We start from the raw sequence: 14077 nt of genomic DNA, 5'->3' as shown, positions 1-14077 counted from the left end.
AATATTATTTACCTCTTCAAACTTCACTGAGTCCAAGAACATTTGAAAATGATCTTTTGTATTAAAAGGGAGAGTCATGCCCAAAGCTGAAGTTATTCTTGATGAGAAAACTGTCTGACATGACTTCTGATTTCTCATACTGGCATAATCCTGTTGCTGTTTGTGTTCAGATCCTAGTCCCATATTGCATTGCTGCTATTTGATATTTTTAAGAAGGCATGAATTTACACTGTAACCAGGAAGGTGGTTTTCCCTGTGAGAGCCTCATTGCTTTAGAAGTTCTGTGCCTATGAATATCCCAGCACAGAAACTGTGACCATTACTTGTGGGAGGAGGAGCTTTGTTTCCATGTTTCCCTGGCAACTGAAAAAAGAGTTTGAGAGAGATTTCAGATTGTGCAAGACTAACTGGAATCAGTGAAGTACCGTAAATATATGAGAGAAGCTAACGGAGTGTAGCTTGAAAACTGGTTGTGGTGGATTTATTGCAGTGTTAGATATCTTACAATTCCTTGTTCAGAAAGGCAAGGAAAGGCCCTTTTGCTTTTAAAACAAGTAGTACCTATCCTAAGAAATGTAATTTTATTTCTTACATCACATAAAATTTTGTTTGGATTCCTATTCATTTACAGAGAAAGTCAAAACTGTGAGGTACAAAGAATAATTGTCTGCTTGGTTCCTTGAAAATACCTGGGTATGGAATTTACAAGTGTTTAGATATTATTAGCTAATACTGATATGTCTGAAGTCACAAATATATTACTGTGTCATAATTCTGTTATTGTGTATAATGGTAGATAACTTGTGTGATGGTATAGACCACTTTATCACATGGACTAAAGGCTTGTGAATTTTGCTTACAGCTTGGCATTCCCAATTCTAGGCTGCGATATTTTCTAATTGCAAAGCTTCACCAAGAACCATTTTCCTTTCAAGCTCCTGGTCAGGTGAGTCTATTAGTGTTAGTTTAATTTGCTTCATTTAATGAGGATTGAGGGTTAAATTTTCAGTTTAATGGTGTGTGTTGATGAATGGAGAAGTGGGATAGTGATACCAACAGAAAAATTTAATTCTGTTTCTTTTTTTCAGCCTGGATACTGAGTTTTTTTAAGGACTGATTTGCATGCCTGTGACTTAGCTTTAAACAGCTGGGGGACTGTGGCTGATAGTGGGGTAGAAAACAGGTCATTCTGCTCCATGTTTCACACCCTGGGAAAGGTCTTTTTGCAAAGACAATTATTTGGAGTTGTTCCTGATGTCATTGCTGATAGGTCAGCAAATCTTGATGCAACTGTTTTTTGAAATCTTCATGGAAATAACATTGAAAGGTTACTTGTTTTAGTCTGAGTATCTCTGAAGGAATTCTTACTCACCACAAGATCAGCTGCGAGGTTTTTTATTAAATACAGCTATGGTTTTTGGTCACAATTTCTTCTTAGATATTGACAAGATTCCCAGATCAGTATCCAGAAGACTTACTCAAGGACAAAACTGCTGACAAAGTGGGTGAAACCAGTTCTTCCTTGTCTTCTGAAGAGAAGAATCTGGATCCAAACATTGGTCCAGATTGCAGCAGCAAGAAGAGTTTACCAAAAGGGACCTTTCTTTTTAAGCTTGAAACAGTAGAAGAAATGGAAAGGAAACACGATCAGGATAATGATTCCTCTATTCAAATGTTAAAAGATTTCTTGGAAGAGGAAAATGAAGAAATGAGTCAGTATTTCTTACCACCAAAGTCCTTATTGCGCTATGCCTTCTTGCTGGACATTGTTAAGCCCACCTGCCGGAGATCCACCTGCTTTACAAAAGGGTAAGTTGCAAAGAAATTTTTGCTGAATCATGTCTTGAAATTTTAGGTGTATTTTTTGTTATGTCCTGTAGAAACACAGAGAGATGTTTCATCAAAAAAACCTAGGCCTCTGAAAGAAATCCCCTTATATAGTATGCTTCCTGGTCCAGTGGAATGCCAGCATGAGAATCTGTCTGGCAGAACGTCATGTGCCCACTCCAAAAAGACTTTCACAAAAGGCAGTTGCCATTTGTTGTTGACCTTCACAGCAGCTTAATTAACCCTGCGGAAATATGGTTCCAGTAGACTGGTATAGTGCTGATTCATTAATGAATTTCTTTATATCGCTCAGTGAAGTTACAAAGTGTCAGGCATGACAGATCCATTACTCATTAAATCTGTCTCCGCTGTACATTTTATTGATTTCTTGGATTTTTCAGCTGTGTACATCAGAATAACTGTGGATTGGTCATATGTCATGAAACCAGTTAGACTGTTGCATTATAAATCATATTTGATGGAGCAGAACATCAGTGCTTTTCTGTCTAGTAGTTTTCTAATTTGTACCTTGCAATTTTCAGTTTGACTGTTTGAAGCTGGTGAGTGTTCTGAAACTCCTTGGACAGCTGGTCAGGAGCTTTTTCTCTGAATGCATTTGTATTGAAAAATGCCAGTTGGATCCAGGAAATTTGTGGGAATAATATTGTTTGTCAATATTGCTAATATTGACAAATTTTTCTAATTAGATTCGGTTTTTTGAATTCTCAGAATGTATCAATAAAATGGCTTAGATGATGAGGTAATGCCAATTGTAACCTTTTTTTTACTAGTTGAAATTGGACTGCCATATTGACAGTCTTCCTGCAGACTTCGTGATTTTTAACTTTTTGATAAAAAAAAAAAGTTTTATAAGTTCAAAATCTGTGCAACAGGAAAGCCCTCCTCCTAGCTCTCATTGACATATATGTGCCTTCTTTTCTGCCTTTATTCTTTTGAGTTGTGGGGGAGTCAGAATCTTATGAGATCTGTTTCCTAACTAGAATAATCAAACAAAAACCTTGGGCCAGAATGGTCTCTCATGTATCCCATGTATGCCTTAAATATCATCAAAACTAGATTGGTCACTTATGGTTTCACTAGAATGTGTTGTGGTAGTTTGTGGTCCAGGTTATCAAAATCCCAGTGAAGGAGGCTCCTTAGTAGTTAATATGAAGTTTGTGTGCACAGTGGTGGGAAATCTCAGAGAGAACGTGACTCTTGCCTTTCTGCTGCTGTGGAAGGAGACAGGCCAGATAGCTGTGGTGGTAGTTCTTGGCTCAAAATGTAGTAATCTGGTTTTCTGTCTTTGTTCCCTTTTTTAAGAGCCTTTGGGAAGAAGGGTTACCAACATGGTTCTCAGTTTGGTTATCTCATTTACAGCTCTACATTAAGTGAATGATTATAATTAGATCTCAGGCTTCATCCAGGTCACTTTCTGAGGCCAAGAATAGGTCCCTGCTGTATCTGTGCCAGGAGTTCTGGTTTTATGTTTCTCTGAAGCATGGGATTTAGGAAAGAGGCCCCTTTGTGGGGCAGCACTCCAGGTAGTACAGAGATTGCCTCTGCTGTTTTGCCTGTCTGGTGTCTTTCTTCTAAGTCACACTGACCATCAGCATTGAGTGTGGGAGAAGAATTTCCCTCATTTCTGTTTGGTTTTCAGATATTTCCAGCAAGCTTTCTGTGATGGGAATAATCTGGGTATACCTTCTCCAGGGACCTCAAATTCTCTAGTTTTACCCGTATTTTTTGTCTTTCTGCCTTTACCATACCAGTATTGTCTTCTGAAAGGCTTTGGTGCTGTATAGGGCAGAGTGTCATGGTCTGGGTTGCATGAGAGATCCAGTAGATAATTCTGTGTTCCCTTCTAACATTAGACTTCTAGGCACTTGAGAAATGATTGATGAGCTCCTTGAGACTGCAAACACTATGGTTTCTCTGAGGAGTATGTTTGTGATGACTGAAGTTATGGGAGGATATTATCCATATTAAAGGACAGAGAAAATGAAAAAGGCTTCTTTAGATATAATCATTCTGGACATACTTCAAATTCTTGATATGCTATTGTCAAGAGAAGCAATACCTTCCAAAATAGTGTAAATACCAATTATAGAAATGCTCTCTCACTTTGTGGAAATTACTTTTTGTTAGTTGTAGCATAGGATACAATATACCCAAAATAATATATGTATAAAACTGAAAGATTTTTTTTTAAAGCTTCCAAAAATAAAGTGGGGGGGGGTAGTCTTGGATCAGATGAAAATTGAAGACTGTAATTTCTTAAGCCTACTTCTTTCATTGTAACTGGTAATCAAATGTCAGAAAATCAATGAATCATTTTTTACTGTGATAAAAATTAATTATATTCTGGGTCTAAGGTAGGAATATTAATTTTTTTTATGAGTCAGCAGCTGGAATATAATTAATAACAATCCAGCTAACATAGCATTGGCCATCTGCCCGCAGTTGTGTTAAAAAACCAACACACACACACAGAACGCCCAAACCACATTGACTCCAACTGGATTTTTTGGGAATATGAGTTCTGTACTGCCAGTTATTTAGAGTGGAATATTTATTGTAAAATGGATCCTATTAAAAGATTCTTCCCCCAAATAAAACTTAAATACCACTTTGAAATTTATCTCATTTATTTATTTTGACTCTGATATATTAAACTAAAATATGATCAGATGCTATATAAGAGCAAGATTAGAATTCCTCAGTGCTGCGTCTGTTACATTGTTAAATTTGGTATTAGGGAATTTTCAGAATGCAACTAACCAATTAAAGATGATGTATTTACAACACAGTTCGATTCCATATGTTTTACTCTGCTTCAGTGTTTAGGTCTTCTGTTCTGATCCTGAGGAATATTTGCAGGCACTTTATTTTAAAATGAGTGCTGCTCTGACTGTTATTGGCAGAACTAAGTGTAAGCTTTTTCAACTAAGGACGAAACACTCAAGACTGAGCCTTGCTGGGTCATTGTGTCTGTGGTGAAGGGAGAGTATTCCTTTATTCATTATGGAATTAGAAACGCTTGAAACTTGTTCCAGTGCCGTTCTTTAGGAATGGGTCCCCAAGGGAACAAAAGACCTTTATAATTGTCTTTACAGATGTAGAGATAAAACTAAAGAATACTATCTGTTAATGTAATAAATAATGTTAATGATGACCACATCCCTCTAATGCAGGGCATCTTCTGAAGTTCTTTCACAGTACAAAGCCATCTGTTGTCTTGACTCGGCCTCTTTCTGTTCAGGATGTTCAGTGTCATAGTTAGACAAACAGATGATGTTTCTGAAAGCCCACAATTACATTTAAATGATAGCTTTGAAGAGACTACAGAGTAAACGTTTTTATGCAGTCAACCAGAAAGCATACAAACCGGCTATGGTTTTACAATGCAAGTTTGCTTACTCTTTAGTTGGATTTAATCTTTTTCTTTCTTTCTGCTTATGCTCTGCATAGATGCCTGGCCATCCCCCTTCCCTCAGTGGAAAATCCACAAGCCCTGAGTGTTAAATCTGACTGAACCACTTCATTCCTAATGGTTTGACATGAAAGCTGGAGGCACACGCTAATGGTCCTTCTTTGAATAAGGAGAGCTAATTTGAACCACTGGGACCATTGACCTTTAAAACATTTTGCCTTACTGTAAAATTTGTTTAGGCACTGTAGATGGGTCTTTTTGGTTATGTTATGCTTGACTTCCTGGGTCTTTCCTAGTTGCCTCTTAGTAAGGCATTAGTGTGGATAAACCCTTGTTTGTGCTTTGAGTGCAGACTCATCCCCAGAGAGCACGTTCAGAGGGTACTGAACTCCAGGGGTTAAGGTTGTTTATAATAAGGCCTTTTGCTTTATCTATCTAGGAGGCTATTTGTTTATCAAAGCAAAGGAACCTAAGTAACCTCCCTGCATCTTTGCAGTTGTCAGTGCTATGAGATGCAGTGAAAATATTAATTTAAAATTGTTGTTGTTGTTGTTAAGGTATGGACACTATGTAGAAGGGACAGGCTCAGTCCTGCAGACAGCAGTAGATGTACAGGTGAGTGTGTAGACTAACATACTAGAGTCACTTGTTTTAAAACTTGAGAGTTGTTTTAAAACTTTTTTTCCCTGTCTTCTCCTTTGATATTCTGCGTTTTGTAAGAAAAAAAGCTTTTAAAAGTACATTTTATGGCAACTGAGTTTCCAATTGGTTTACTTTGTGTTCCTAAACTGCAGTTTGTTTAGACCACAATTATAAATTATATCTCTACCTCTCTGTGGGGAGAATATGAGTTGCTACTATTTTATTATTTGTAGTATCACACAGAAGTTTTACAGGGGTATGTGAAAACATTTAGAATTACTAGTTCTGTACATAAACAAACTACAGTACAGTGCTGTGAATCGAGGGCCATTCTTTGTACACAGATGATCCAGTAAATATTATCAAATGTTTCACGTTTGAATTTCAAAGTTATTATTTGTCTGTGAAGAATATTTTGAGAAGTTCTTCTGTTGAAACTAAGTTCAGCACAGAGTAGTATTTAGGCACTGGGAAAGGTAATAATAAATGCACTGGTGAATCAGCATTCAAAGCTACCTTTCACAAAGCCTGTTTTGTACACAAGCACTCACTCCCACTTTTCGGTGCTGTTCAGTAATATAATAGGGCATTTCTAAGCATAAAAAGAATGCAGCCTTGGAATTCAGGATAGTCTCAAAGGAAGTGTATTAAAACAGCTGCATCCATACAGCTTAATTTGTGTGAATGGTCTGCTGTTGAGTTATATTGAGTCACTGTCCTGTCATTAACAAATGTTTATAGTTCTTTGATTGCCTCATTAACTATCAGTATAGCTTGGGACTAGAGGAGGAAATGATGAGCACCCTCGTGGCAGCATTGATTTCTTTCTTGCAAGTCTGTGTGTTGAGATGTTTGCTGCAAAGATACAACACCAATTACACTTTCAAGCAAAACATGCTTTTGTCTTTGGCACTGTGTAATTAAAGAAATACTCTGTTCAGATGTGACTGTAAATTTTACATATTTGGCCTGCATTGATAATATCTCTTGTTTTGGGTATTCTTCATAGCTTGAATCAGTGTTTAAACACATTGAGGAGTTACCAGAAGAAGAGAAGCTTTTGAAGTTGTCAACACTAAAACTGAGGTACTTTACCCCAAGAGAAATAGCAAATCTTCATGGATTCCCTTTGGAATTTGGTATGTGCTGCTTCAACATCATTCTTCAGAAATGCCAGTGTATTTTTTTTTTTACTGGGGACTAGTGCATTCTTTTCGTTTTACAATTTTTCTTTTTGACTGCTCTGTTCTTATGATTGATTTATTCTTGTTATTTGGCTAACTTTGAATTTCTCTGAGTTTCCACTAGTTCTGAATGTTTTGAAAGAGCCAGCTTCTGTGGTTAGGTTTATCTTCGCAAGCTAAGAGAAAAGTTTTTGGCATGAGAAGTGGTCTGTTACTGAATCACAGTGAAGGAATACCTTTGTTTAAAGTTGAAACTATTTGCTCAGCAGCCAGCCTTACTCACAACTGTGGTAAGTCAACATATCCTGCCAGTTTAGGAGGTCTGTTTGTGGTTCTCAGAGTCGGAGCTGCTTGCTTTCTCCCTTCCACACATTTACAGCTGCTGACAGAGAATTTCAAAAGATACAGATAGTTCTTTGTTCAGGAGTAACCAATCTATTAAGTCATCTCTATTTTCTAGAAAAGGCAGCCCTAACCCTTGGTCAGTTACTTATTCTTCTGACTGTTTTTGTGACGAAGAGGGAGTCAAGGAATAAGAACTCAGCAATACCAGTACACTGAATGCACATCAACAAGAATTAATCCTGAAATAAATTAATCAGAATTCTCCTTGTAAAACAAGGCAAGCAGGAAAGCATTGCTGTTACTATTTGCTAAGAAACTGGCCTGCTGATATCACAGCAGATCACTTTATCACTTTGTCACTCAGCAATAAAAGCATCCACAGAATTGTAGAATCATAGAATGGTTTGGGTTGGAAGGGACCTTATAAAGATCATTTGTTTCCAACCCTGCTGCAGTGGGCAGAGACACCTTCCATTAGACCAGGGTACCCAGAGATTGAGACAGCACTGACCTTGAGTAATTTGTTATATGTTTCTTTGACTTCCTCAGTGACTTGGAGTTCTGAGGAGTGCAACTTGTTTCTTTATATTTCTTTCTTTTGCAGTTTCAGTTTGTCTTTTTGTTACTTGTTATATTCAAAATTGCTACATTTGAAGAACATTGTCAAGGCTGCACAGTGAAATTCTAGAGTTGCCAGACTGAGCTTACTTGTTTATTTGCAGGAGTTTACTCTGTTGAGTTACATACCAACATACAGTATTTTTTCATAGCCTTTCTTCTTTAATAGATGTGTTCTTTTTGCAGACAGCCTTTTCATAGCACAACTCTGTTCCATGTTGATGTAGATTGACGTCAAGATACTTGAACTAAACAGAGCTGGTTTGGGCTTGCAGAGGTTTATCATGCTGTTCAGGATCTCTTTTGAGCACTGAATTGCCCATTTTCCCTTTTTTTCTGTAGGTTTTTTTTTCTTTTTTTTTTTAATACAGCTGGTGTTTTCCAACTTTTAAATTAGTCTCTGCAATATCAGTGAGAGGTGCAGTAGGGTTAACATTCTTTTATTTTACAAAGGGAGAACTAAGACAATGGAGAAGTTTGGAAAAGTTCGGAAAACTCTGTTAATTTAGGGTGAGCAGTTTGAGAAACCTGCTTTTTTACTGTTCCATAGTACTCGGAGTGATACCGTGCTTTCTGTTCAGAGCTCATCTTCAGGGGCAGCTGTCATGTTCAGTACTTTTGCAAACCAGAACTGAGCTCTCAAGAGAAGTCAGGCTTCTGAATTTGAGGATCATCCAGATCATCACCATCTTCAATGTGCTCATTTAGCATTCTTGTCTTTTACCAGCCAGGAACTGTGGAAGGAAGGACAGGGACAGATTCTACCTGCCAGAGGGCAGTACCCTTCTGCCATAATTATGGCAGTTATTATTATAACTGCTTTACAGTTCTTGCCATTCTCTGCCCTCTCTATACCATTTTCCCAACTTTCACAACACATAAAGCAGGCTTCTCTCCTCCAGTGTCTTCTTCATAATCCTGATTCACAGGCAGAACAAGCCTGGTCTGAGTCACAAGTCACATTTCTTTGTGTTTAAAACATTTCCCACTTTTTGCTTAAAAAAATGTTACTCATCTGTAGGCTGACTGAAATGTAAATTTAGGTGCTATGATCTCAGTTTCTTTTGAGAAAGTGCAAGCTGTGGGTTTTTTTGAAAGAGGATATATTTATGGCTGCAGCAAAGGGTGTTTCCCTCACAGTGTTTCTCCCATGTTAAACTTCAACTCATTATAGTGAAATATGGTATTTTCAGGGGGAAAATGTGCTATAATTTCTCTGCTCCTGTGCTCTCTAGTGACAGCAACATTTGGGCCAAAATTTTCAACGGAAAGCCTAGAGATGTACCCACTGCAAATATGTTATTGGTCCAAGAAGCTAAAGAATGAGAAAACTATAAGCTGAAAACTACAGTGAACAGACTGTCAGGAGCTTTGTAACAGATGCTGTTACTAGCTGCAGCTGTAGTATCATCAGAAGAAATATGATTATGTCTAAATTGTTTTGTATGATTGTGTCTAAATGGCTCTATGTTTTAACAAGTTGATGGCCTTTTCCAATATATGAGGTCTAGAGTTAAGGTCATTCTCAACATTATCAGATTTATTTGTGCTTTTAACATCTAAATACATAAATAGTAATTGCACTACAGTTCAATGAAATAATGCAGTCATTTGTCTTTGTCCCTCCTGTGGGTCCCACAGCAATATCATTAAAAGTGATCAGAGCATTCTTGCACCTGTGACCTGCTTTCATGAGGGTGATGTCAGGATGTGTTTCTTATTACCAGGGTATGTAAGCTATTAGGGAACCAAAGCCAGCACGGTGCAGTAGTCAAGACCACAATATCATCCAGTAGCATGTGTGACCTAAACAGTACAGTGAGGGCTGTGCAGTGAGTGCCAGCATACTATGAGTTGTTGAATCTGACCTTGTGATGAAGGCTGCTCTTGAGCCAAGAAGATAGACCATGCAAGATAATGTTAACAGTCAGAGGGAGGAGGCTTGGGATAAAGGAAACCGTGAGATCTGAAAATTAATTCTTGGCCTTCAGCTGCCAAGAGGCAGAAGAAGAAAGCATGAATTTTTCAGGGTTCAGATATGCTTCTTGGGATGCAAGTGCATGCATGTGTGTGTGCATAAATACATATTTATTTTCATATACTCTTTAAAAATGTGCTGATTCTATACCTTATTCATTGATGGAATGTGAAAGCTCCATCTAAGGAAGTGTGTGTGGGAGTGCCAGCGATTGTTCCAAAGAGAGAACGGTTGCTGAAATGTGAGTGCCAGGAAGCTAGGCAGAGTGGATGGAGCTGGCAGAAAATGTGTTTACCAAAGCAGTCCACATTTGAGGCATTAATAATTGGCAGAGAAGGATGGAACAACTCCTCCCAGACACCTCCTGCTCCTCAGAGCCTCCCTTGGCTCAACAACTGTCCAACCACATTCTCTCCAGAGCTCTCTCAGGAAGAGAATTTTTTCAGAGATGCTGTGCCAATTTCAGAACATACACATCACTTTTTGCACAAACAAATGCATCCAAGCTAATTACGATAGTGATGACCTCAGAGTCAAAGTTAGGTGTTTCTTTTTAGGGAATGATCAAATAATTGAATATGGTCACGTTTCAGCAGTTTAGTAGATGTCCCTCACAGTTAAGTCAGCACTGCTATGAGTCTTTCCCTCAGGTTGAAGCAAATGCACTTTACCTCACAGGTGGAGTAAGGTAAGAGTGCAAGCAAAACCAGAGCAGACCAGCTGGCCGTTGAAAACTTCGTTCTCAGGAGCTTGGTCGCCTTTGGCTGTGCTCTTAGTACATAACACAGCCCTTTCACAACACCTGGACCGTTTTAATTTTTTCTGACCCTCCTTGTTTTTTGCCGGTCCATGCACTTACTGTGTAAAGATATTTCTGATGCTGTCTCTATTTCTGAATGTGTTTAACAAGGTTAGCATTGAATTACATGGAAAATTGTTCAGCTGCTTGATCACTCACTGAATAAGCCTTGCTCATCATTTAATCTCCTGCTGGTATATTGCACTGTGAGACTTGTTATTTGCCTAAACTGGTTAGAGGGGGCTCAGATGGGAAGTACAATGTAAAGCTCATTGTAAAGTTCAGTTTAGTCTGTTTGCAGAATCATCACATTTTCTTTCTGATGTTGCTGTGTTCTTCTGAGAATGTTCTCTGGAGCAGCAGTTGTGCAGTGGTTTAGGTGGCTGCTGCCCCTCCCTGAGACTGCTGAATGTTTTGAGCTCTGTGAAGGGAAGGTATATCGGCATTAATTACACAATAGAGGAATGTTCTGAAGCCTTTTGTGAAAGCTTAGAGATTGCAGTTTTGCTAACGGAAGAACAGATCCAAATCCAATGAATTGATTGGGAATTGTTTTTGTAACTTTATGAATTTTTTTGCAGGGGGCAGGGTGTACCATGCTGCAGTCTGTGGTAACTGCATTAAGAACTGTTCACTGAAAAAAGGAGTAGACTGAAAACTAGGAACAAATCCAGACTAATGGTGTTGCACTGTATGTTTTTTATTGTAGGCTTTCCTGAAAAAGTAACAATAAAGCAATGCTATCGTCTTCTGGGAAACAGCCTCAATGTACATGTGGTGGCAAAATTGATCTCCATTCTACTTGGATAATTTAGAACTTGAATGATGCATGTGGACTGGTGACAGCAAATACTTCCATCTTTCAAAAGAGTGCTGGTAGAAGCTGAACAAAAATCAGAACTTACCAAAGTATCTGTCCACACATTTTGCTGAACACTTCTGATATGTTTTTAATGACTTGCTTTCGTGATGGATTTGAACTGTAGAGGTGTTTTATTCAAATGGACATTTCCAGGACTTGATTGCTTTATTTAAATGTCCTTTTTACTTTGCAAAATGAAAAAGGGCAGCATTTACAAATACTTAAATTGGATAAGACTACTTTATTTTAGCTTAAAACCATTTTCTCAGTATGGTATGAAAGGGCTCTAAGTGTCAAAACTGTATTAATTAAGTTCAGAGAACAAGTTCTACATGTAAAATTTAAATCTGTAAATATGAATTTTCCATTCTGAAAAGATGTATTGTATATATGTTCTGAACTTTTGGTATGCTTTTCATAGCTCATGGAACTATTAAATTCAGTATTTTGTGTACATTTTTTAAGAAGACATGGTGTTATTCTTTATGGCTATCTCATCCTCTCTACATACTTTTAGGATTCTGGAACCCAATGGTATCTGTCTGGAATGATTTGTTCACATGCAGCTGAATAAAAATATGTCAAGATTATCACAACCCTAACAATAACTTGCCTGTTTCTGTTCTCACATTATTCAGGATAAGATCATTGCTCCTTACCAAAGACTTACATATGAAAGACATAAAGAATTTGGGAGCTTCATGCTTAGCTTCTTATGGCATAAAAGCTGGAGAAAAACTGTACGGCCTACTTCTGAAAATTTCTTTATGCAACTTGATAGTAGTACTGGATGCATTTAGGAGTATCTGTTGGGATGACACTGCTGCATGTGGCCATCCAGAGTGCCACCATTGTATACCATTTCACAGAGTCGGAATGAATAGTTTTTTAACCAAGTCTTGTGAGTTTAGTGTCTTTGAAGTAGTAGAGAAAAGGATGGGAAAACTGAAAGCCTTCTAAAGAGGCATATGTTTCGGTTGTGATTTTCCTTTACAGATAATACTGTATTGGAATGCAGAGAAAAGAAAGCTTTAGGGAGAAAAAGGTGAGATGATACCTAGTAAGCATCCATTAGGGAGCTGATGTGCCACAAACCAGAAAAATTTTGTAAAATGACTGTCATTCCTCTGCACCAAAGCAGTAAAAGTTCCCAATCCTGAAAAAGAATGATTTTTCTTCCCCTCTCTCCCCTCCAGCCCATGAGATGACATAGGAACAGTTATCTGGGTTTGGTAATGCGGGAGTAACTGAAGACCATAGAGAATAGAGCTGCTGTAGGGGTGCTGTAGCTACTCTCATCTGCTTTAGTCTGTGTTGGTATTTTGTGCCATAGTTGTACTTGTAATGGCAAAAAAGTACTAGACTAATGTTAGTCTGTGCTGGCTCCTAAACTGAAAGCAGGTGTGGTTCTGACAGTGAACCACAGGGATCTGTCCACACAGTGCTTATTGTGTAGATTTATCAGCCACATCAATAACTAGTAGCTATATGGTCTTGTTCTTGGGAGAAATGCAGTAATGTGAAGATCTATTGTTTTCCAGCATGATCTAAACATTGGTATGAAAACAAAGGATGTCAGTTTTATGTATAAATTGGAATTTCTTTCAGATAAACCATGTAAATAATTTGTTCACTTTGCCTCGCTGTAATAATATTTGGCAAAATATTACTATTAACAATTTTTTTTTTCAAATCTTTAAAGTGTAAAACATATTTAAATGATTTATATGTCACTCGTAAGCAAGCGGTATTGAAGTATAAGTTGAAACTTACCTAGCTGCATCTAAAACTGATACAGTAGTACAGCCTAAGTTAACAGTGAATTTTAATTCTATGTGATTGTGAAGATTGAAATCTGTTTGCTAGTCCAAGCTGTTTCTGAAGGAAATACTTTGAAAGAACAGATTTCAGAGTAGTAAATATGTGTGTATTTTACCCCCACTAACCCTGTAATACCAGCGCAGCTAAATTGAGCCACTGCTTCTTATCCCCTCGGTTTGTCATTAATGAACTGGTTTACAGAGCTCTGTTGGGTTGTACCTGCTTGACCTCACTTGATGATGGTGTTGCTTCCTTTTCCAAGCAGTCTCCTAATCCTAAGTGCTTTGCAGCCCGCATCAGTGCTGTACTTTGCAACTTCAGCTTAAGCATTTTCACAGCAATGAAATGTGATTACGAAAGCAGGTGAAAGGTGAAGGAGTGAAATCTGGAAAACAGCTTTGGAAAGGGAAGGAGATTTCCAGAACCTGATTTTTTTGATTTTGTAGCTCACTCATTATGCTCATCTGAAACACGTTTCATTATCTGGGTTGGATGATGTAGTTGTGTTCCCTCAAACTTGAGAATTCCACTGAGAAAAAGAATGTCATATGGTCATGAGGTGTTATAT

The 14077-nt window shown here is 37.9% G+C and overlaps 1 protein-coding gene across 8 annotated transcripts in view; it reads left to right on the top strand.

Moving 5' to 3' along the window:
• The window catches only part of TRDMT1 (tRNA aspartic acid methyltransferase 1), a 29145-nt gene extending 16849 nt beyond the window's left edge, over positions 1-12296 (top strand). For all 8 annotated transcript variants that reach the window (XM_027901606.1, XM_027901605.1, XM_027901604.1 and 5 more), the window contains 5 exons: positions 863-946; positions 1439-1809; positions 5818-5875; positions 6912-7041; positions 11536-12296. In XM_027901606.1, coding sequence (XP_027757407.1) covers positions 863-946; positions 1439-1809; positions 5818-5875; positions 6912-7041; positions 11536-11636 — 744 coding nt within the window. In that variant the 3' untranslated portion in view covers positions 11637-12296. The remainder of the gene's footprint in view (positions 1-862; positions 947-1438; positions 1810-5817; positions 5876-6911; positions 7042-11535) is intronic.
• Positions 12297-14077: the final 1781 nt, after the last annotated feature.

This window comes from Empidonax traillii, unplaced genomic scaffold (assembly GCF_003031625.1).
Source record: "Empidonax traillii isolate 1590-97213 ecotype Southwest subspecies unplaced genomic scaffold, ASM303162v1 scaffold801:size538433, whole genome shotgun sequence".
NCBI classification, from domain to species: domain Eukaryota; kingdom Metazoa; phylum Chordata; class Aves; order Passeriformes; family Tyrannidae; genus Empidonax; species Empidonax traillii.
Note: the sequence above shows the minus strand (reverse complement) of the source record. Positions and strands in the feature narration are given on the sequence as shown.